The sequence below is a fragment of the Octopus bimaculoides genome, unplaced genomic scaffold (genome assembly GCF_046866305.1).
Source record: "Octopus bimaculoides isolate indiv1 unplaced genomic scaffold, ASM4686630v1 contig90, whole genome shotgun sequence".
In the NCBI taxonomy this organism is placed as follows: Eukaryota; Metazoa; Mollusca; class Cephalopoda; order Octopoda; family Octopodidae; genus Octopus; species Octopus bimaculoides.
In genome coordinates, this window is record NW_028315340.1 from 82,501 (window position 1) to 105,000 (window position 22,500).

General features: G+C 36.9%; 1 protein-coding gene across 1 annotated transcript in view; it reads left to right on the forward strand.

Annotated features, from left to right (window-relative positions):
• LOC106878986 (uncharacterized) overlaps positions 1 to 22,500 on the forward strand; it is a 114,751-nt gene that overhangs the window by 49,665 nt on the left and 42,586 nt on the right. The window contains exons 11-19 of the mRNA XM_089346680.1: positions 1,153 to 1,224; positions 2,747 to 2,818; positions 4,707 to 4,778; positions 6,041 to 6,112; positions 7,932 to 8,003; positions 11,813 to 11,884; positions 19,107 to 19,178; positions 20,428 to 20,499; positions 22,120 to 22,191. Of these exons, the coding sequence (XP_089202806.1) occupies positions 1,153 to 1,224; positions 2,747 to 2,818; positions 4,707 to 4,778; positions 6,041 to 6,112; positions 7,932 to 8,003; positions 11,813 to 11,884; positions 19,107 to 19,178; positions 20,428 to 20,499; positions 22,120 to 22,191 (648 nt within the window). The remainder of the gene's footprint in view (positions 1 to 1,152; positions 1,225 to 2,746; positions 2,819 to 4,706; positions 4,779 to 6,040; positions 6,113 to 7,931; positions 8,004 to 11,812; positions 11,885 to 19,106; positions 19,179 to 20,427; positions 20,500 to 22,119; positions 22,192 to 22,500) is intronic.

Genomic DNA, 22,500 nt, shown 5'->3' on the forward strand with positions numbered 1-22,500 from the left:
CTTTCATTTTAACCTCCATCAACACTCTTTACCTGTACTATCATCTTCTCTTCAAAGGTGTGTCTTATTGTTTGTGGATGATTTGAATGTGAATGTGGGACCATTTCCGAGAGTTGGTATATATCAGTGTCATGGCTGAATGGACATATACCTGTGTTTATATGTAAAAGTGCATCTCTATCTATGGATGTGTGAATGCGAGTGGATCAAAACGAGCGTGTAATTCAATCTGTATATGATGAACGCTATTTACTTCAAGATCATCACTGATTGCCATACCAGAATTCTCTCATAGAATTATATTTACAACAACCTCATCCACACTCAAATTTTGGTTCTTCTTCTTCTTCTTCTTCTTCTTCTTCTTCTTCTTCTTCTTCTTCTTCTTCTTCTTCTACTACTGCTACTACTCCTTCTTCTCCCTCTTTGTCTCTTCTTCTTCTTCTTCTTCTTCTTCTTCTTCTTCTTCTTCTTCTTCTTCTCCTTCTACTACTGCTACTACTCCTTCTTCTCCCTCGTTGTCTCTTCTTCTTCTTCTTCTCCCTCTTTGTCTCTTCTTCTTCTTCTTCTTCTTCTTCTTCTCCCTCTTTGTCTCTTCTTCTTCTTCTTCTTCTTCTTCTTCTACTACTACTACTACTACTACTGCTACTACTCCTTCTTCTCCCTCTTTGTCTCTTCTTCTTCTTCTTCTTTTTCTTCTTTTTCTTCTTCTTCTTCTTCTCCCTCTTTGTCTCTTCTTCTTCTTCTTCTTCTTCTCCCTCTTTGTCTCTTCTTCTTCTTCTTCTTCTTCTTCTTCTTCTTCTTCTTCTTCTACTACTACTACTACTACTACTACTGCTACTACTCCTTCTTCTCCCTCTTTGTCTCTTCTTCTTCTTCTCCTTACCCCTCTTCTTCTCTTTCTTCTCCTTTCTCTTCTTGTTTACTTTCTTTCTTTTCAGTTTCCATTTTTCATGATTTTGTAATATATTCTTTGTGTAATTTACTAGTTGCATTATTCACCTTATACATCTAGTATTTAAATTACCAACGATGCCGCCAGCATTATTATCGACGTTTTCGTCCTTGTCATCACTGTCATCATCTAAATGTTTATCCATTATATTAAATCTGTTACATAAAATTTCTTCTTTCCTCAATTTTATTTTCCAGGAATTTGTGGGGTAACAAGATCAAAGAAATCAACGTAGGAAGCTTCCAAAATCTGTCCAGTTTAAGAACTCTGTAAGTTGAATCAAATTTATCTTATGGTAATTTCATTGCCGATATATTACTGAATCTACAACATCTTCCCATCCTTCTGTTTAAGTCCCCACACCCGTCTTTCTAAGATCTTTTATTGTCTGTGAATGTCTGTGAATATGAGTGTGGGCCCACTACTTAGATTTGGGATATATGAGAGCGTAATACTTCAGGGGATATATTCAGTGCACGCATGTGTATATCTTTGTGCATGGAACAGTGAATGGGTGTGCATTAACATGTGTGTAAGTCAGTGTGTATATCATGCACGTTGTTTACCTCCAGATCAACACTAAATAACATCTTCGAATATCCTTAGTAGTTGTATTTTTAGAACAAGTTTTTCGACATATTCTTTAATGCTGCTGGTACTGTTTCTTCTTCCTCTTCTTCTTCTTCTTCTTCTTCTTCTTCTTCTTCTTCTTCTTCTTCTTCTTATCCTCCTCCTCCTCCCCTCCTCCTTTTTTCTTCCGCTTCTTTTTCTTCTTCTTCTTCTTCTTCTTCTTCTTCTTCTTCTTCTTCGTCTTCTTCTTTTCCTCCGCCTCCTTCTTCTTCTTCTTCTCCTCCTCCCCCCTCCTCCTTTTTCTTCATCTTCTTCTTCTTCTTCTTCTTCTTCTTCGTCTTCTTCTTCTTCTTCTTCTTCTTCTTCTTCTTCTTCTTCTTCTTCTCCTCCTCCTCCTTCTCCTCCCTTTCCTTCTTCTTCTTCTTCTTCTTCTTCTTCTTCTTCTTCTTCTTCTTCTTCTTCTTCTTCTTCTCCACCGTCTCCTTTTCCTTCTTATTTTGTTTCCCCTGCGTCTTTTTATTTTCCTTCCCTTTTCTTCTATTTCCTCTTCATCTCCTTGGTTTTTTTCATTTTGCCCTTCATATTTTCTTCTCCACTTTATTTTCTTTCTCCTCCCCACTTCTTCCTCACCTTCTCCATCATTATTCCTTCACATCTCTTCCGCATTTCTGTTTTTACTACCCCGTCTCATCATCAACATCATCATAATCTTCTTTTTTACTTTCTTTTTTTTTTCCTGTGCCTCTCACCTACGCTTTTTTCATGATGCCCTCATATATTCTTTCTGAACCTTTCGCCAGTTCATCAATTCGCCTAATATCTCTACTATTGAGATCATTTCCACTGGTACCATCATCATTATTAACGTCTTCGTCCCTGTCATTACAGCCATCATCATCTGCATCGTAGCATCTCCGTGAACAGCATCATTACATTATACGTTTCTCCGGTTCCGCATCATATTCATCAATATCACCGCCACCACAACGTTCACTACAAATTCTACTTGCCCCGTTATTCTCCTCTTTTCACCATCATCATTAACATCATCATTTTCATCATTATCATTACCATCATCATCATTATCATCAACATCACATTCATGGAATTACTCATCATCGTGATCACTTATCCATCCCTTCCTTCATCTAATTATTTAGCCAAAATTCTGTCACAAATATGTTCTACATATTTACTTCTTAACTCAATTTTATGTTCCAGATATTTAAGTTCTAATGATATCAAGGAAATCAAATCAAACACCTTCCGAAATCTGTCCAGTTTAACAGAACTGTAAGTTATATCAGTTATTTTTATAGTATTTCATTGACCATATATTTCCAAATCTGCAATATATTCCTGTCGTTCATTTTAAGCTGTGTTTCATTGTTTGTGAATTTCTGTGAGTAAGCGTGAGCTCATGTTTTAGTTATGGGATATATGAGAGTGCGATAGATCAGGGAAGCCATTTAGTGCATGCATGTGTATGTCTCGGTGTATGTGTAAAATCTGTCTTGGTCCAAAGTGTGAATGTGTGGTAATGTATGTAAATGTGAGTGGGCGTGCCATTTCTCGTGTTTGGAATATATCAGTGCATGACAATTAAGGTGAGAAATTAGAGCAAATGTGTTGTAAAAGATTTCTCATGTTCACGAGCGTTAGACTAGTACACATGCTTGTTGCTTATACACCTTTCTTCGTCTTTTACTTTCCTGTAAATTTCAACTATATATATATATATATATATATATATATATATATATATATATATATATATATACCGGAGTAAGCACATGAAATGTGCAACAAGGTGGAAAAAAGAGTACTCAAATACCAGAGGTAGAGTAATATGCTTTATTTAAAAGCAGCAGAAATATAACAAAAAAACCGTTACTCTGAGTTTCACGTTCCCGTTCATCGGACAGTTTTGTTAGAAAAAAAACTGTCTAACAAAACTGTCCGATGAACGGGAACGTGAAACTCAGAGTAACGGTGTTTTTGATATATTTCTGCTGCTTTTAAATAAAGTATATATATATATATATATATATATATATATATATATATATATATATATATATATATATATATGTTTACGGACATTTCTGCTTCTACATCCTCTAGTTATTACGCATTTTGTTGCGGTTGTTGTTCTTGTTCTCCGCATTCCTCTTCTTTTTATCCTCAGCATCTCCATCTACCCATCTTCTTTCACCTATTTTTCTTTTGTTTCTTATTTTTCTTCTTTTATTTCTTCCCCTTTTCGTCTTTTTCATGAGTTACTACTATTTCGTTTTTTTCTTCTTAATACTTTTCTTCTCCTTCGTTTGCTCTTTTTTCTTATGTTCCTCCTGCTTTCTTCTTCTTCTTCTTCTTCTTCTTCTTCTTCTTCTTCTTCATCTTCTTCTTCTTCTTCTTCTTCTTCTTCTTCTTCTTCTTCTTCTTCGTCATATTATTATTATTATTATTATCATCATCTTCCTCTTCTTCTTCTTCTTCTTCTTCTTCTTATCATCATCATCATCATCATCATCATCATCATCTTCTTCTTCTTCTTCTTCTTCTTCTTCATCTATTTCCTCATCTACTTCCTTTTCTTCTTCTTCCACCTTTCTTCTGTTTCATCTACTTTTCTTCTGCATCTGTCGCCATAATCAATGACCTTCTCGTCCATGTCTTCACCGCCGTCATCATTCTCATTTTCTTTGTTATGTTTCGCAATCATATACATCGTCAAGTTCATCATTGTCCACTTCATCAACGACATCATTCTTAAAACTATGAAATACCGGCATCAGAAGCAATATCTTCAACACTATCATCCTCGCCGCCAACAGTAACATCAGCAGGATCAGTATCATATTTAGCATCATCAAAGAAATGCTAATCCTCATCATTATGAGAATAATCAACTTTAACAACATCACCGCCATCATAACATCTTCGTCATCAACACTTTCTCCATACACTTTTCTCCTTTGCCTCATCATCATATTCATCATTGCTACCACCACAGCGTCCACTACCAAATCTTCTCTCACCATCCTCCTCCTCATCATCTTCATGTAATTATTGATACCCTGATCTACTTTCCATCCCATTCTTCATCTATCTGTTTAACCAAAATTCTGTCACAAATATGTTCTATATTATTCCTTCTTCACTCAATTTCATATTCTAGAGGTTTAAGTTCTAATGATATCAAGGAAATCAAGGCGGACACCTTCGGAAATTTATCCAGTTTAACAGATCTGTAAGTTTGTAACATCTTTCCATCCTCCACTTGAATATCCCTCACCTGTGTTTCATAAAATGTGTTTTATTATTTTTTATCAATCTGAATGTAAGTGTCTGTTCATTTCTTAGATATAGGATATATGAGAGCGTAATAGTTCAGGGAAACCATTTAGTGCGCGCATGTTTCTCTGTATGTGTAAAATCTGCCTCTGTCCAAAGTATGTGTTAATGTCTGTGAATGTGGGTGAGGGCCTATTCCTCGGATTTGGTATATATGAATGTGTGACAATTAAGGGGAAAAGTTAGTGCAAACGTGTTTATATAATATTTTAGTGGGGAAGCAATCCGTTTCTGAAAGGACAAATATTTAGAAGAAATACCAGAACGGGCCAATAAAATCTTCATAACAGAATCAATTAAATTCATTCTCCAAAACAATTATTTCATCTTTGACACCATTGTTTATAGCCAAAAATCTGGAATTGCAATGGGAACCAGCGCAGCCCCAATCATTGCCAATCTAACAATGGGCTATTTAGAAAGAGCAATATATCAGGAGTCTTTTTCAAAATTTGGAAACCCTCTCTCCGTATATATAAAAGAAAATTGGAAAAGATTTTTGGAATACTGCTTCATCCTCTGGAATTATGACATGGATAATTTCTTGGAGCTCAAAAGACTTCTCAATAACATTAACACCAAGATACAATTCACAATGGAACACAAGTACGAGGAACTTCCATTGCTAGACATACTGATTAAAAAATAAACAAAAAGACTAGATACAGGTATTTTTTTACAAGACCACAGACGCTAAACAATATCTATTATTTAGTACATGTCACCCGAGATATATCAAAACAAATATCCCCTTCAACCTTGCAAGAAGTATTTGCACGATAATATCCAAAAAATACCAGAGAACTAAGATTGCAAGAGCTTAAGAATAAAGTCCAGCGCAGGTACCACCCAATTCAACACATAAATGAAGGAATTAAACGTGCAAAATCGATTAATATAAAACATCACAGTCATCATAAACATTATTATCACAAACATCATCATTATCAGCAACAGCGACAAGATCTTCATCAACACTACGACCAACCTCCTGTCCTTCGTCTCTTCGCCATATTAATCACCATCACCCCCTTCACCTCCTCCTCCTTATTGCCATCTTCATTATCCCGATTCTTTTTCTTCTATAAATTTGTTATTTTAGCCATAATGTTTTATATGTAACACAACTCTCCTATATTTTCTTGCATCAACGAACAGAGAGTTGCAACATAATAATATCGGAAACATTGAAGAAAGAGCCTTTCATGACCTGACCAGTTTAAGAAATCTGTAAGTTGGAGAAGTCTTGTTAATAATATTTCATTGACAATATATTAATAAGTATTTAACATCTTCCCATTCTTTTTCGCACCACATCCTTATCACTGCTTGCAGTGTCACTCTCTTTCGATAGAAATATGGGATTCTTTGCGAATGCCTCTAAGTATGTGTTTATGTGAGTGTGTGTGTGTGTGTGTGTGTGTGTGTGTGTGTGTATGTGTGTGTGCGTGTGAATCTCAATATGTTTTGTGTTACTCACGACTCTGCTTGTTCTCATCCACTCTGCATCCTCTTATTTTGCTGCTGCTGCAACTACTACTACTACTACTACTGTTGCTGCTGCTGTTGCTATTACTATTACTCCTCCTCCTCCTACTACTACTACTGTTACTCCCCCTTTCCTCCTCCCGTACTACTCCCTCCTCTTCCTCCTCCCGTACTACTCCCTCCTCTTCCTCCTCCCGTACTACTCCCTCCTCTTCCTCCTCCCACTACTACTCCACCTCCTCCTCCTACTACTATTACTCCACCTCCTCCTCCTCCTACTACTACTACTCCACCTCCTCCTCCTCCTCCTCCTCCTCTTCCTACTACTACTACTACCACTACAACTACTACTACTACTACTACCACTACAACTACTACTACTACTACTACTACTACCACTCCCCCTCTTCCTTCTCCTCCTCCCCTTCCTGTTCCTCCCCCTCCTGCTCCTCCTCCTCCTGCTTCTCCCCCTCCTGCTCCTCCTTCTCCTCCTTCTCCTCCTCCTCCTCCTACCACTACTCCACCTCCTCCTCCTCCTCCTCCTCCTCCTCCTCCTCCTCCTCCTCCTCCTCCTACTACTACTACTACTATTCCTTTGTCGCTTTTCACATTCCTCCCTCTCTTTCTCCGCCCTCATCAACCTACATAACGGATGTCTCTTATATTCATTCTTCCATTTATTCTGTTATTCTTGTTCTTCAGCAAACTTTCGTTCATATATTTCAGCAACAACAGCATCAACATCATTTTTCTGCATTTTCGTTATTATTATCTACTTCGTCATCATCATCACCATCATCATCATCATCATAATCATCATCAACTTCATCATCTCCATCCTCATCATCATCATCTTCATCGTCATCAATATCATCTCTTCTTCCACTTCTTAATTACTCCTTTTTCTTATTCTTCTTCTTTTTCTTCTTCTTCTTTTTCTTCTCCTTCCCCTTCTTTTTCTTCTCCTTCCTCTTCTTTTTCTTCTCCTTCCTCTTCTTTTTCTTCTTCTTTTTCTTCTTTTTCTTCATCTTCTTCTTCTTCTTCTTCTTTTTCTTCTTCTTCTTCTTCTTCTTCATCTTCTTCTACTTCTTCTTCTTCTTCTTCTTCTTCTTCTTTTTCTTCTTATTCTTCTTCTTTTTCTTCTTCTTCTTCTTCTTCTTCTTCTTCTCCTCCTCCTTCAACTTCTCCTCCTCCTCCTCCTCCTCCTCCTCCTTCTTCTTCTTCTTCTTCTTCTTTATTCTTATTAATTATCTACTTTTTCTTTTACTTCTCTTTCATCATCATCATCATGATCGTCACCAACATCATCATCATCCTCATCATCATTATACTTATTCCTCTGCTTCATTTTTAACATCTTGATCGTGGTATTCTTCATCTTTTTCTTTGGCGTCATCACTATAGTGGATGTGTTCATTCTCAGCATCATCATCATCAAGTTCGTCGTCATCGTAATTTACTAACCAACTTTTCTATCACCTAACTATTTTGCCATAATATGTAATACTCTGTCACAAATCTGTTCCAGAAAATGTTTTCTAAGCTCAATTTTTTTTTCCAGGAATTTCTGGGAAAACAATATAACCGAAATCAAAGTAGGAACCTTCCAACATTTGTCCAGCTTAACAACTCTGTAAGTTGAATCAGTCTTCTTTTCTAGTATTTCTCTGCTAATATATTTCTAAATCTATAACATCCTCCCATGCTTCTATTTAAGCTCCCACACCTGTCATTCTAAATATGTTTTATTGTTTCTGAATCTGGTGTGAGTGATTACATGCATGTATATGTCTCTGCATGTCGATCAGCGCATGCGAGTCTATTAACATGTGTGTGTAATTCTTTGTTTATAATATGTATGGTGTTTATCCTTAGATCAACGCCAAATAACACATTTGAATATCAATTGTAGTTGTGTGTTCAGAATTCGATTATTTGTACACTAATTTTGAAACGTATTCTTTCCCTGTTCTGGTTACTGCTGTGTTCATGTTGTATTGTTGTGTTGTTGTTGTTGTTGAATTTCTTATTTTTCTTCTTCTTTCTTCCTTCCTCCTCGCCGCCATCATCATTATCGACGTCTTCGTCGTAGTTATGATTAGCGTCGTCATGGTTACCTGTAACCATTATCAAAAACAAATCAAATTCATCGTCGTCTCCATCATCATTATTCGTCACCAGTTTTGTTATTGTTGTTGGCACTCCGTCGCTTACGACGTCGAGGGTTCCAGTTAATCCGATCAACGGAACAGCCTGCTCGTGAAATTAACGTGCAAGTTGCTGAGCACTCCACAGACACGTGTACCCTTAATGTAGTTCTCGGGGATATTCAGCGTAACAGTGTTACAAGGCTGACCCTTTGAATTACAGGCACAACAGAAACAGGAAGTAAGAGTGAGAGAAAGTTGTGGTGAAAGATTACAGCAGGGTTCGCCACCATCCCCTGCCGGAGCCTCGTGGAGCTTTAGGTGTTTTCACTCAATAAACACTCACAACGCTCGGTCTGGGAATCGAAACCACGATCCTATGACCGCGAGTCTGCTGCCCTAATCACTGGGCCATTGCGCCTCCACCGTTACCAGTTTAACGAGTCTGTAAATCGTTTGAATGATCTGAATCAGTTTTGTTCATAGTATTTCCTCGACGATACACTTCTACATATATATTTAATGTCTTTCATTTTAAGCTCCATCAACCCTCTTTAACCATACTAGCGTTCTCTCTCCAAATGTGCGTCTTATTTTTTGTGAATGACTTTCGATGTGGATATGAGACAATTTCCGAGAGTTGGTAGATATCAGTGTCATAGCTGGGTGGGAATATTTGAAGCACACCTGATTTTATATGCGAATGTCTATCTCTTTGTGTATGTATTAATAAATGCGAGTGTATCAAAATGTGCGTGTAAATCAGGTCTATGTATCAAGTACTGTGTTTACCTCGAGATCAACACTGATTGCCATTCTCTAATACAGGTATATTTAGAACAACCTAATCCATACTCCAAGTTTTTAACATATTCTTTTGTCTTCTTCTTCTTCTTCTTCTTCTTCTTCTTCTTCTTCTTCTTCGATATTGTTGTTATTGTTGTTGTTGTTGTTGTTCTTCTTCTTCTTCTTCCTCTCTTCTTCTTCTTCTTCTTCTTCTTCTTCTTCTTCTTCTTATTTTATGTTTGACTTTCGCTTTGCATTTGTACACGTTGGATCCAAGTCTTACCCAGAGACCTCAAGAGACAACAAGTTAGAAGTTCATGTAGGTGTTATGCCTAATGTACAATATATTCGGATTTGTACATAGTGTTGTTCTAGAGAATGTTTAAGAAACCATAAGAAAACTATGTGTTTGTTTTAAAATTTGAGATCACATAGACAGTATTTTACGTAGGATATAGGCAGTTCTCATGAGCACTATCCTTTGAACTTCAGCCATTTTGGGGTTTCCTGGTATCTGAGCTAGGTAGTAATCAGCCCGTTTCGCTGTCATTCCCAGGGCACCTATGACAATAGGTATTGTTTTAGTCTTCAGATTCCACATTTTGCTAATTTCTATTTCAAGATCTTTATATTTGCTCAGTTTTTGGTAGGTCTTGACAGATACGTTTATATCGATTGGGACGGTCATATCAATGAGGAGGCATGATTTTTGTCTGTGCTCAGCTTCAAGCGCTGGAGATGTACTACGCTGTCCGCTGTTCACTACCAGTGAACTTATTTCTCGAGCACCGTTAGGAGTATTCGAGCGGTTCCAAGCAGTGCTGTTTTCTGCAAGTGCTCCGCCCTTGTTGCAGCTCCTATTTGTTCCACGTATTTCTCGAAATTTTTATATACACTGTTCCCAGGGCTCTGCCAAATATTGGTACTACTGCTACCTTTTTCATCGACGACAACCGCTTAACTTCCCAAGCTAAACTGTCATATCTCTCGACTTTTCTTTCTTCCTTATCGCACAACTTATTGTCCGCTGGGCATGCTATATCCATGATCCAGCATAGTTTGTTTTCTCAATTAAGACTATGTCTCTCTTTCTATTCTCTATCTCATGGTCGCACTGACTCACAAAATCCCAAAGGATACTTGCATTTTATTTTCGATGATGCCTTCGAGTTTGTGGTCATACCAATTCTTTGCTTTGTCCACTCCATACTTGCTGCAAACTGTGCAATGGACAAGCCCGGTTGTGGCGTGTCTTATATTCCTTCTGCGTTAGTGGCGTACATTGGCTGGTAATATACCACAGAGTTTCACCATTTTTTCCGCAGAGTCTGCACTTATCACATTGTGATGTGTTGTTTATTCTTTATTTTATGTAGTTTGTTCTTAGTGCTTGCTCATGGGCAGCGCAGATTAGAGCATCTGTTCCCAGTTTTAGTTCACTTTTAGTCATCCACAGCCATCTTGTTTCTCTGCCTGTCTTATCTGCAACATTCATATAAAATTGACCCACCTATTTTCAGTTTCATTCGTTTTCAATTTCCTGTACAGTGCTTTGTCTTTGTAATCTTTCATCTTACACACACCTGATCTTCTTCTTATAATAGCCGTTCTGCGGAATTTTTACATACGATGCCCTAATGCTGTGTTCACATCGAATAAGTCCTCTTGCCCCTCTTTTTCTTGGTACATACAGTCTGTCTGTGTCACGTTTGGGGTAGAGTGTCCCATATCTAGTTCGCAATTTCCTTGTCATTCTGTCTAAGTTGTTTACTTCGTCTACTCTCCATGCGACCACCCCTGCTCCATATCTAAGGAGTGAAACCACCCTGGATTTGATAGCTTCTATCTTATTCCATCCGTTCAATTTCTACTTAAGTATCAGTCTCAGTCTGCGCAAATATTCCACCTTAAATCTTTCTGTCATTACTTTCTCCATCAAGTTATCCATTTCCAAAATCCCCAAGTACTTATAGCCCGCTTTTTTCTATCTGTGTCATAACGTCCCCCGACGGTATCGTTAGCCCTTCCATACATTTGGTTTTGCCTCTCTTCAAGACTAATAAACTACATTTTCTCAGTCCGAACTTCATTCTGATATCAACACTGAAGGTATGCACCGTACCAACGAAGGAATTGACTTGGGCTTCATATTTACCATAAAGTTTGAGGTCATCCATGAATAACAAATGATTGACGTTTTGTTGGCGGCTTTTGAATACATATCTAGCATTTGCTTTCCCCAGAATCAATGTTTGTGGTATCAGTACATGCTACCAACATGCTAATACCCATTATTATTAGAATAATCAACATTAACAACCTCACCCCTATCATCAGCATCAATAGTATCTTCGACAACACTATCGCCATATTTTCTTCCCCACCCCAACATCATCATGATCATAATCTACTTTTCATCTCGTTCATCATCTAACTGTTTAGCCATTATATTAAAGATTCTCTCAAACTGTTACATAAAATTTCTTCTTTCCTCAATTTTATGTTCCAGGAATTTGTGGGATAACAAGATCAAAGAAATCAAAGTTGGAACCTTCCAAAATCTGTCCAGTTTAACAACTCTGTAAGTTGAATCATATTTCTTGTATAGTATTTTATTGACGATATATTTCTAAATCTGTAAAATCTTTCCATCTTTCTATGTAAGCCCCCACAACCGTCTTTCTAAAGTTCTTTAATTCTTTGTGAATATTTGTGAATATGAGTGAGGGCATATTTCTTAGATTTGGGATACCTGAGAGTGTGATACTTGAGAGGAAATATTTCTATGAGTATGGATCAGTGCATGCGAGTGTATTAACAGACTGAGTTCTAATGCTAAGTGTGAAAATTAGTGCCACAACGTTTTTATCTTGTGTATAAATAGACCTGTGTCTACTTTATATACGGCTGCACAAATAGGTTCCAAACATGGCGTGCATGAATATTTTGACCTAGGATATATGTTCATGATTTATTTTTAATCTCTCTCTCTCTCTCTCTCTCTCTCTCTCTATCTCTCTCTCTCATATATATATATATATATATATATATATATATATATATATATATATATATATATATATATATATATATGAATAAAAATATATATATAAGAGGGAGAGAGAGAGAGAGAGAGAGTGTGTGTGTGTGTATGTGGGTGCGTGTGCATATGTTTCTTATGCATTCGGAAACTGAGTTGCGATTTAGACGTATGGGTTGTCAAATGAATCAGTAAGCTTTAGACTACGAAATAAACATTATTTTCATTTATATATATTTTCTACGTTACCTCAAGAACCAGCTATAGTTACTTCAAAGACACTACTCTGCAACAACAAGGTTTCATTAGAAAATAGTTCCACACATTCAATTTGAACCAAAATTTCTAAGTGTTGCATTACGCGAGTAACAACGTGAGAATAATGAAAGTGATGTTTCTCCGAATTAGTCACGTCTATACTATAATAAAGGAAGCTACTTATCATCCATCTATATATAGAAACTCTACCCAATAAACTATGCCTCGAGCACAAGTACTCTTGTTTTACTAATAAAATAACATGGAAAACGATGTCAGGTCGCGTAATTTTGAAGTAATTTTCGGGAAATATTTCAATTTGCTTCAAATGTTTCTCTATCGTTCCATGTTTCACGCATGCGTAGAATTCTACTTAGTCAAACATCTATGAAAATGTACACATAGATGTTGTATTGAAACAAGCTACAACCAAAACAATTCCATTAAAAGATATCCATTTCATTCACTCACTGTCTCTCTCAAACACGTGCACATGCACTCATACATACAAAAAAGATGCATGCAAATGTAGTTCTGTACGTGTATAGGAAAGATAATTTGTTTGTGTGTGTGGGAGAGAGAGAGAAAGTGAAAGAGTCAGTTAGTGCCACTTACACATACATGGAAAAATACATACATGACAACATGAACATTTATTCACTCATTCTGCCTCTCTCACACACGCGCACACCCACACACATACATCCTTTTCATATACACGTCCATACATCTTTCATTTTGCTCCTCTCTTTTACTTTCTGCTTTCTCTTCAAAGCAAATGTCACCTTTTCACTTTCTCTTCCCATGCAATTTATTTTCCCTTCAAAGCATAAAATAAAATATTTTTTACGGAAATTAACCATCACATAGTCCCATATGATCGACCATGTGATCAAGGTAACGACGTTGCTGCTTCAAACGAAAGAATGCCATAAAATAACTTCCGCAGTCACACACATACACACTCGTACACACAAACACATTCTACGTAAAACTTCCGCACGAATTACGTTATTTCTTGCTGTGTGCACGCTCAAAATTACAGTTCTAATCCTATTCAAATTACCTTTTTCTATTCTGGAATTTATATTTGTGATGACCGTATTTATAAACTTAAAAGGAAGTTTTCCCATAAATCCTGTCCTTTACCTGTTTTTTCTAGCATGTCCAAAGTGACATTTGCGCCCTACCATATTTTGTTCTTAAATTTCTTCCGATTCCTGTGTTTTTGATACAGGAGATTAGGACTTCCCCCAAAATACACGTTCGCAATATTTTAATATTCTCCCTCTCCATCTCAATTTCTTCATTTTTTTTACTTTTCCCAAACTTTTTTCTTGCTATTCTAATGAGAAAAAAACAGAGAATCTTTAATAATTTTCTCCCTTTTTCTTAAAGAAACACTAAATCTCCTTCCCAAACATCCACCCATATTCTCACTACTTTCAAAAAGCTTCAAACTCCCAGTGTTTCACTTTTAGCTTTTTGGAAAGCGGAAAAGCTTCTTCAGAGATAATGTCGTTTACCTGTTGTTTCTAGCATGTCCGGTTTTTTGGTGGTCATCTGGTATTTTTGAAGTCTGCTATTTCATTACAATTCTACGTATGCTTGAAACATCAAACGAAAGTGAAACATTACGAGGTTTTATCTTCTTGAAAGAAGTTAGGTGATGGGTGGGTGAGGTGGGGGAAGGGGCATTGAGTGTTTCTTTAAGAAAAATTCAACTTTAAAAGAAAATATATAGACTTTCCCACATTCGTAATCTCTGTATTTTTCTGTGGAAATAATGTAATTCGAATAATGTTACAAATTAAGAAATTGCGGTGGGGACAATGGGAAAGTAAAATTTTGAAAACGGGATTTCTGTGAAAAATCATATTAACCCCATTTTATACGATGAAACAATACATAGTTTGTAACCTTTCTTAAGAAGAGAAAGCAATTTCATTACCATGCAGACCCATGAAAATTGCACCCTCCCCCTTTACTTTTAAACAGACAATAACTTCTATTACGCCAGTAGTCTACTTCCCTATATATCAGCTGTGCTGATTCTGCTCGTAAGAAAGAAACAACTTATTTTAGTGTGGTTGTAGGTCATAACACCCAGGCGAGGCCACGATTCATTGCTAGCTAAAAGAAAATAATATTGCTTTCAAATTATATTGCTTTATATCAGATTAACATCTGTAAAATTGCTTTTCACTGTCAACCTCCGGTACCAACGTTGCAACTGTGGCTAACTGGATACAAACATGTATGTCTGGCGTATCATCTGTAGCTAGCTACACAAACATATGCATGCATATAATACGCCGTTATGTATACAATACACTGTTTTGTATATAATACGCCATGGATGAATATTTACAATTTAAACACTTCTATTTCATTTCATTCGCATTGCTTTTTTGGTTCCCTGGGAAAATCCACGAACATCACAGCTTCCTATATATTTTTAGTTTGAAAATCTTATTCTTCACGTTCCTCATAGGAACATTTTGTGTGTATTGGAGCGATGTTTTTTCTTGGGTTTCATCTGAGGATTTCTGTTACTCTATCTATCGAAATCTAAATTTGTCTGTTTCTCTCTCTCTCTCTCTCTCTCTCTCTCTCTCTCTCTCTCTCTCTGTCTCTGTCTGTCTGTCTGTCTGTCTGTCTGTCTCTCTTTCTATCTATCTATCTATCTATCTATCTATCTATCTATCTATCTATCTATCTATCTATCTATCTATCTATCTACCTCTCTCTCTCTCTCTCTCTCTCTCTCTCTCTCTGTCTCTCTCTGTCTGTCTGTCTGTCTGTCTGTCTGTCTCTCTTTCTATCTATCTATCTATCTATCTATCTATCTATCTATCTATCTATCTATCTATCTATCTATCTACCTCTCTCTCTCTCTCTCTCTCTCTCTCTCTCTCTCTCTCTGTCTCTGTCTGTCTGTCTGTCTGTCTGTCTGTCTGTCTGTCTCTCTTTCTATCTATCTATCTATCTATCTATCTATCTATCTATCTATCTATCTATCTACCTCTCTCTCTCTCTCTCTCTCTCTCTCTCTCTCTCTATATATATATATATATATATATATATATATATATATATATATTTATGTATTTATCTATCTATCTATATCTAATCAACTAGCTATGTGTGTGGTCGCTTTTCACACGTAAACGGCCGCACGAATTAGTACCATACTTAGGATGCAGACATTTTGACCTTATGATTCATCAGTGCAGAAAAATTCCAGATCTTCAGGAAGATCAAGAAATACTCAATGTGGTCAAAACCAAAATGGTTCATGGTCCATATGGGAACATCAACCTACATGTTTTTTGCATGCAGGATAGAATATATGCAAAAGGTTTTCCAAACAAGTTCTTTCAAGAGACGCAGACTGTCTACTGAAGGAAAAGGCTAGCCAATGGGTGGTTTGAAACTGCCATCAAGAAGTCAGCTCGTACTAAAATTCCAGATGACAACAGGTGAATAGTATCATACTGTCCTCTCCAAGATATTCAAGGCACAAATCAATGTTGAGTTCTGTAACTCAGTGAAATCCATTATGTGTGCAAATATGTCAACGAAGGATCTGACATGGCTATCTTAGCAGTCCAGGATTCAAAGAATGCTGAGATCAAGACCTTCCAAGGGGAGGTAAATCAGCAATGGTGAAGTATGTTGGAGAACCTTCAAGTTCCCCATTCATGAGAGAAGTCACCACGTGGAACAGCTTGCAGTTCACTTGGAGACTGAAGAAAGGGTTTACTTCACCCAAGATAGCGTAGCAGCAAATAGAAGCTAAAAAAAAAAAAACCCCACACTTACAATATTCTTCAAATTCTGTCAGGATGATGAATTTTCTGCAAAACGGCTATACAATGAAGTTCCACGATGCTACATCGTGAACAAAAAGGAATGGAAACCACGTGTAATTAGAGCACCCAGAGATCATTCGGGAATCAAGAAATCAGACACAATTGGCAGAGCCTATGTTGTCTATCCCAACTGTTCATCCCAAATACTGCTACTATCTAAAACTTCTGTTACACCATTTCAAGGGACTCACATCATTTAGTACCTTACGTAGTGTTAACAACACAGGATGTCTAACATACCACTAGATTTCAGAAACAATTAGAAAAGTCACGGGTTGTGTTACCTTCCTCATGGCTGGTGACTACAGGCAAATTCAGCCCGTCATTCCCAGAGGAGCAAAGGCATATGTGCTGAGATCTTGCATCATCAAGCCCTTATATATATCTGGTCACATGTCAAGCGGCTTACGCTAAATAACACGAGTGTTCACATTCATGGTGACTCATTAGCTGCAGAGTTCTCCATGAAATGGAAAACTTCCACAGGATACAAAAGATACAAAATACAGTCTGTACCACTTCCTATGTGGCAATATGGCTATCCTCCTTGAAGAACTGAAGAGCAAGTTGTTTCCAAACATAGCCACAAACTACAAAAGTCACAAGTGGTTATGTAAAAGAACCATTCTGGCACAATGGAATGCTGCTGTAGACAAGCTGAATCTAAATTTGTTAACTCAACTTAAAGAATTGAATGTTCATACTGATCAGTTGATTCTGTCTCTGATCAAGAGCAAGCAATGCATTACCCATGATTTCTGCCACACATTCTGATCATGAAACTATATGCTCCCATAATGCTGTTAAGAAACCTTGATGCACCATGACTCTATAATGGAAGGTGGCTGGTTGTTAAAAAAGCCATGCCCGTGTATTGGAAGCAACAATAATTACGGGTAACATGATGTGTGATAGTGTCTTCATTCCAAGGATCCCTCGCATGTTAAATGATGTTACCTTTCAATTCCAGAGAATGCAGTTTCCTGTCAAAACTGAGCATTGCAATTTCTATCAACAAAGCACAAGGTCAATGTCTGAAGGTGGTGGGACTTAACCACCTTCAACCATATTTCTCACATGGTCAGCTGTATGTTGGATGTTCCAGAGTTAGAAATGAAATGAAACTCAACATTCGCATTGATAAACATGGCAAGACAGTAAACCGAGTATATAAAGACGCATTTATATGAATAATATGTGCATGTAGTATACAGAAGTATAAAAACCATTGAGTGTTAAAAGTATTACGTTCTGAGATATACACTAACCTTGTTGTTGGCACTCCGTCGCTTACCACGTCGAGGGTTCCAGTTGATCCGATCAACGGAACAGCCTGCTCGTGAAATTAACGTGCAAGTGGCTGAGCACTCCACATATACGTGTACCCTTAACGTAGTTCTCGGGGATATTCAGCGTGACACAGTGTGACAAGGCTGGCCCTTTGAATTACAGGTACAACAAAAACAGGAAGTAAGAGTGAGAGAAAGTTGTGGTGAAAGAGTACAGCAGGGTTCGCCAACATCCCCTACCGGAGCTTTAGGTGTTTTCGCTCAATAAACACTCACAACGCCCGGTCTGGGAATCGAAACCACGATCCTATGACCGCGAGTCCGCTGCCCTGACCACTGGGCCATTGCGCCTCCACTACACTAACATTGAACTACAAGCTAACAGAGCTGTGTTAAGGCTATGAGTTCATAACCCGAGTGAAACCAGATCCTTTGGCTTGTATATCATGTACGGTCTGTATATCATGTATGGTGTTTATGTCAGCACCACCACTGACTACCATCCAAGACATTTCTAGTTCTATATTTACCAGTTCTTCTTCATATTATTATTCTTTTCCTTGTTGTTCTTGTTGCTGATGTTGCTGTTGCTGTTATTATTGTTGTTCTTAATTTTCATTCGCTTTTTTGTGCATTTCACTTTCTTTTTTCATGATTTCTTCATATTTTCGTCTTTCTCTAATATTCGATAGATTCTCAATTCTTCTTAAACCGTAAATATGTAAATCACCACTATATCTGCAGGGTTAATTATCGACGTCATCATCCATGTCTTCGACACCATCATCATTTGCATTTTCTTTTTTATATTTCTCAATCATGAACATCGACAAGTTCATCATTGTCTTCTTCATCATCAACAACATTCATTACAACAAAATACCACCATCAGATGCAAAACATTCAACACAACCTTCATCATCACCAAAAATAACATCTTCACTTACATCATCATAATCAATATCATATTCGGCATCAATATAGACATGCTAATCCCCATCGTTATAAGAATAATTCACTTTAATAACATCTCCCCATCATCATCATCATAACATCTTCGTCATCAACACAATATATTCTTTCCTTCGACCGCATCAGCATATTCATCACTATTACCACCACAAATCCACTACGAACACTACCACCACACTTATTCTCCTCTACCTCGTCCTCCACGTCCACCTACCCCTCCTCAGCACCATCATCATTATCATCACTATCCTCATGGAATTATTTATCATCATGATCTACTTTCCATCTCTTCCATCATCTAATTGTTCAGACAAACTGCTGTTCCAAATACGCTCGACAATTCTTTCTTAACTCAATTTCATGTTGCAGATACTTGAGTGAAAATGATATCAAGGAAATCAAGACATACACCTTCCGAAATATGTCCAGTTTAAAAGATCTGTAAGTTGAATGAATATTTATTATTGTATTTCATTAAAGATATATTTCTAAATCTGTGATATCATTCCATCCTTCACTTGAAGCTCCCTCACCCGTCTTTCCAAAGATGTGTTTTACCTTTTATGATTCTGCATTTGTGAGCATCAGCCAATTTTTTTAGTTATGGGACATATGAGAGCACCTTCGTTCAGTGGAAATAGTTACTGCATGGATGTACATATGACTGTGTATGTGTAAAATCTGTCTTTGTTCTAAGCTTTAATGTCTGTGAATGTGAGTCATGGCCGATTCCTCACATTTGGATTATATGAGTGTGTGACAATTAAAGTGAAAAATTAGTGCAAACGTGTTGTAAAAGACTTTCGCACATTCCCGAGCCTCAAACTAATACACCTGCTTCTTGTTTATACACCTGTCTTCGTCTTCTGTTTAAATGAGAGTTTTGATGCTAATATCCATTATTGTTGAAGTTTATTCCTATGTCAACATTTCTGTATAAAGTTATATTTAACTGTCAAATTCAAGTTAAATAAGTAAATTACCTTACACATCTTCAGGGTAAAAGGTAAAGAGTAAACAGCAAAAACATCGTCTCTAAGTCTGGTTCATATTCAAATTTCTCCTTAAATAAATTCCCCCTTAAATAAAGGTCCGTCTAAGAGAGAAAACCCTCCTCATATTATTAATTATAAACAATCAAATATTACAACTATTGATTCCTAGTAATAACTTCTAAATCAATGGAAATCTATATTATATTATCTCTAGAAACTTTAGCAAATAAACACAAATACAAATACAATTCTTATTGGTAAAATATACATTGATATGCCCTGCTTTAAAACCTAATATTATACTATAATATACTATAATACCCGATCATACTGAAATTTATAATTTATTTAAACGAGAGAAATGTGTGTCTCGGATAATGGCTACATATGAAAGCATTATATGTGAGTTTATTTATCAACTTACCCTTAGAGAATAATATAAAATATAATTCTAGATTACACAATGAGCAATATCTCTTACATTTGTCATAAGGGAAAGATTTCCCAATAATTGACCATTCTAACGAATATTGCTTTTTTTGTTCGTTCAGTTCCAAAAGGATTTCTCTTTTTTTCCTTGTCACAACCACGACGACCATTGTCATTACCATTATCGAGTTTCTTTTTCTATTTTAGCCATAACGTTTTATATGTAATCATACAAGTCTTCTATACTTTCTTGTCTCAACTAACAGAGTGTTGCAAAATAATAATATCGGAAACATTGAAGAAAGAGCCTTTGATGACCTGCCCAGTTTAAAAAATCTGTAAGTTGGATAAGTATTGTTGATAACATTTCATTGACAATATATTAATAAGCGTTTAACATCTTTACATTCTTTTTGCACTACGTCCTTGTCATTCCCTTGTCAATCTATTTTGCGTTCTTGTCACTCCATTTTGCATTACACTGCCCTCTGCTTTGTTCTTCTTATTCACTCCGCTTCTTCTTCCTTCACTACTACCAATACTACTACTACTACAACCATTACTACTACTACTACTACTACCACTACTGCTGCTGCTGCTGCTGCTACTACTACTACTGCTGCTGCCACTACCCCCTCCTCCTCCTCCTCCTCCTCCTCCTACTACTACTACTACTACTACTACTACAACTACTACTACTACTGCTGCTGCCACTACTCCCCTCATTCTCCTCCTCCTCGTCCTCCTCCTCGTCCTCCTCCTCGTTCTCCTCCTCGTCCTCCTCCTCGACCTCCTCCTCCTCGTCCTCCTCTTCCTCCTACTACTACTACTATTACAAATACAAGTAAGCCTTTGACGTTTTTCAGACTTCTCTCTCACCGTTGACATCATCATATATAAACTGCGTGTCTTGCATTTTATCCCTCATCCATTCATTCTTTTCTTCTTCTAAGTATTTCCGTTCATTTATTTTTGCAACAATATCGAAATCATCTTCTTCATTTTCGTCATCATTAGCTTCATCGTAATGGTCAAAATAAAGGACATTACCTACTTTGTCGTCACCGTCACCGTCATCATCATCATCACCATCATCAATATCATTATTATTATCATTATCATCCTCATAATTATGACCAACATCATTTTCACCATTTCTTCTTTTTTATTTTCTTCCTATTCTTCTCCACCTCCATCTCCTTTTTTAATCCTTTTGCTTTTTCTGTTTTGTGTTCTTTATTTTCCCATTTCTCACCTTAATATTCTACCCATTCGACTCCCTCCCACTATTCCTTTTACCTCTATTCTGTCTTTTGGTGTTGTTGTATTTATCTTCTTCTTGTTCTCGTACTCCAGCCCCCTCGTCCTTTCAATGTTTTCCTCCTCTTCTTTTAGTTGTCAGACTCCCTTGAACATTTTCTTGGAGCTCTTTTTCTCTTTATTCATTCCGTTGTCACAAATTTCACTCAATTTTCTACCAATCTTCTATATTTTTGATTTCTTCATGATCCGTCATATCCTAATGATCGTCAACATCATCAGTATTATCAACCTCACAAACATTTCCATCATCAGAATAATAGTAATCGGTCTATCCGTCATCATCTTCACCAAAAATATCTCCAGCGCCACGATCATCATCAAAATCACCGTCAGCATAAACGAAAGTATTCTCATCAATATCATCATCACAAACATCACCATCACCATCATCAACAACGGCAACATTATCTTCGTCAATCCAACCATCATCCACCTGTACTTTGCCTCATCACCATTTTCATCACTACAACCATCACCGCTTCCATCCTCCTCTTCCCACTTCACCTCATCTTCCATCCTATTATCATCACTATCATCTACTTTCTTTATCTTCCACCAAGTATTTGTTTCGCCATAATATTCTATGTTATGCAACTCTTCTAATTTTCTCCTATTAACTAAATTTTATTTCACAGATATTTGGAAAAAAACAATATCACAAACATTGAAGTAAAAGCCTTCCATGACCTGCCCAGCTTAAAAAAACTGTAAGTTGTCTAAGTCTTGATGATAATATTCCATTGACAATATATAACTTAATCCTTAATAACTTCCCATCATATTTAGCACCACGTCCTTATGCCTCCCTAGATTTACACTTTCTTCGGATAGAAATGGCTGAAAGTTCCTAAGTGTCTGTAAATATGTGTGTCTCTGTGTGACTCTGAATACGCGGTGGCCTGTATGGCAATTTGTGTTCCACCCAATCGTGCTTCATCCTCGTACTCACTCCAGCACGTCTTCCTTTACCACTACCATTTCTACTACTAGTGCTGCTACAATTAGTGTTTACATGC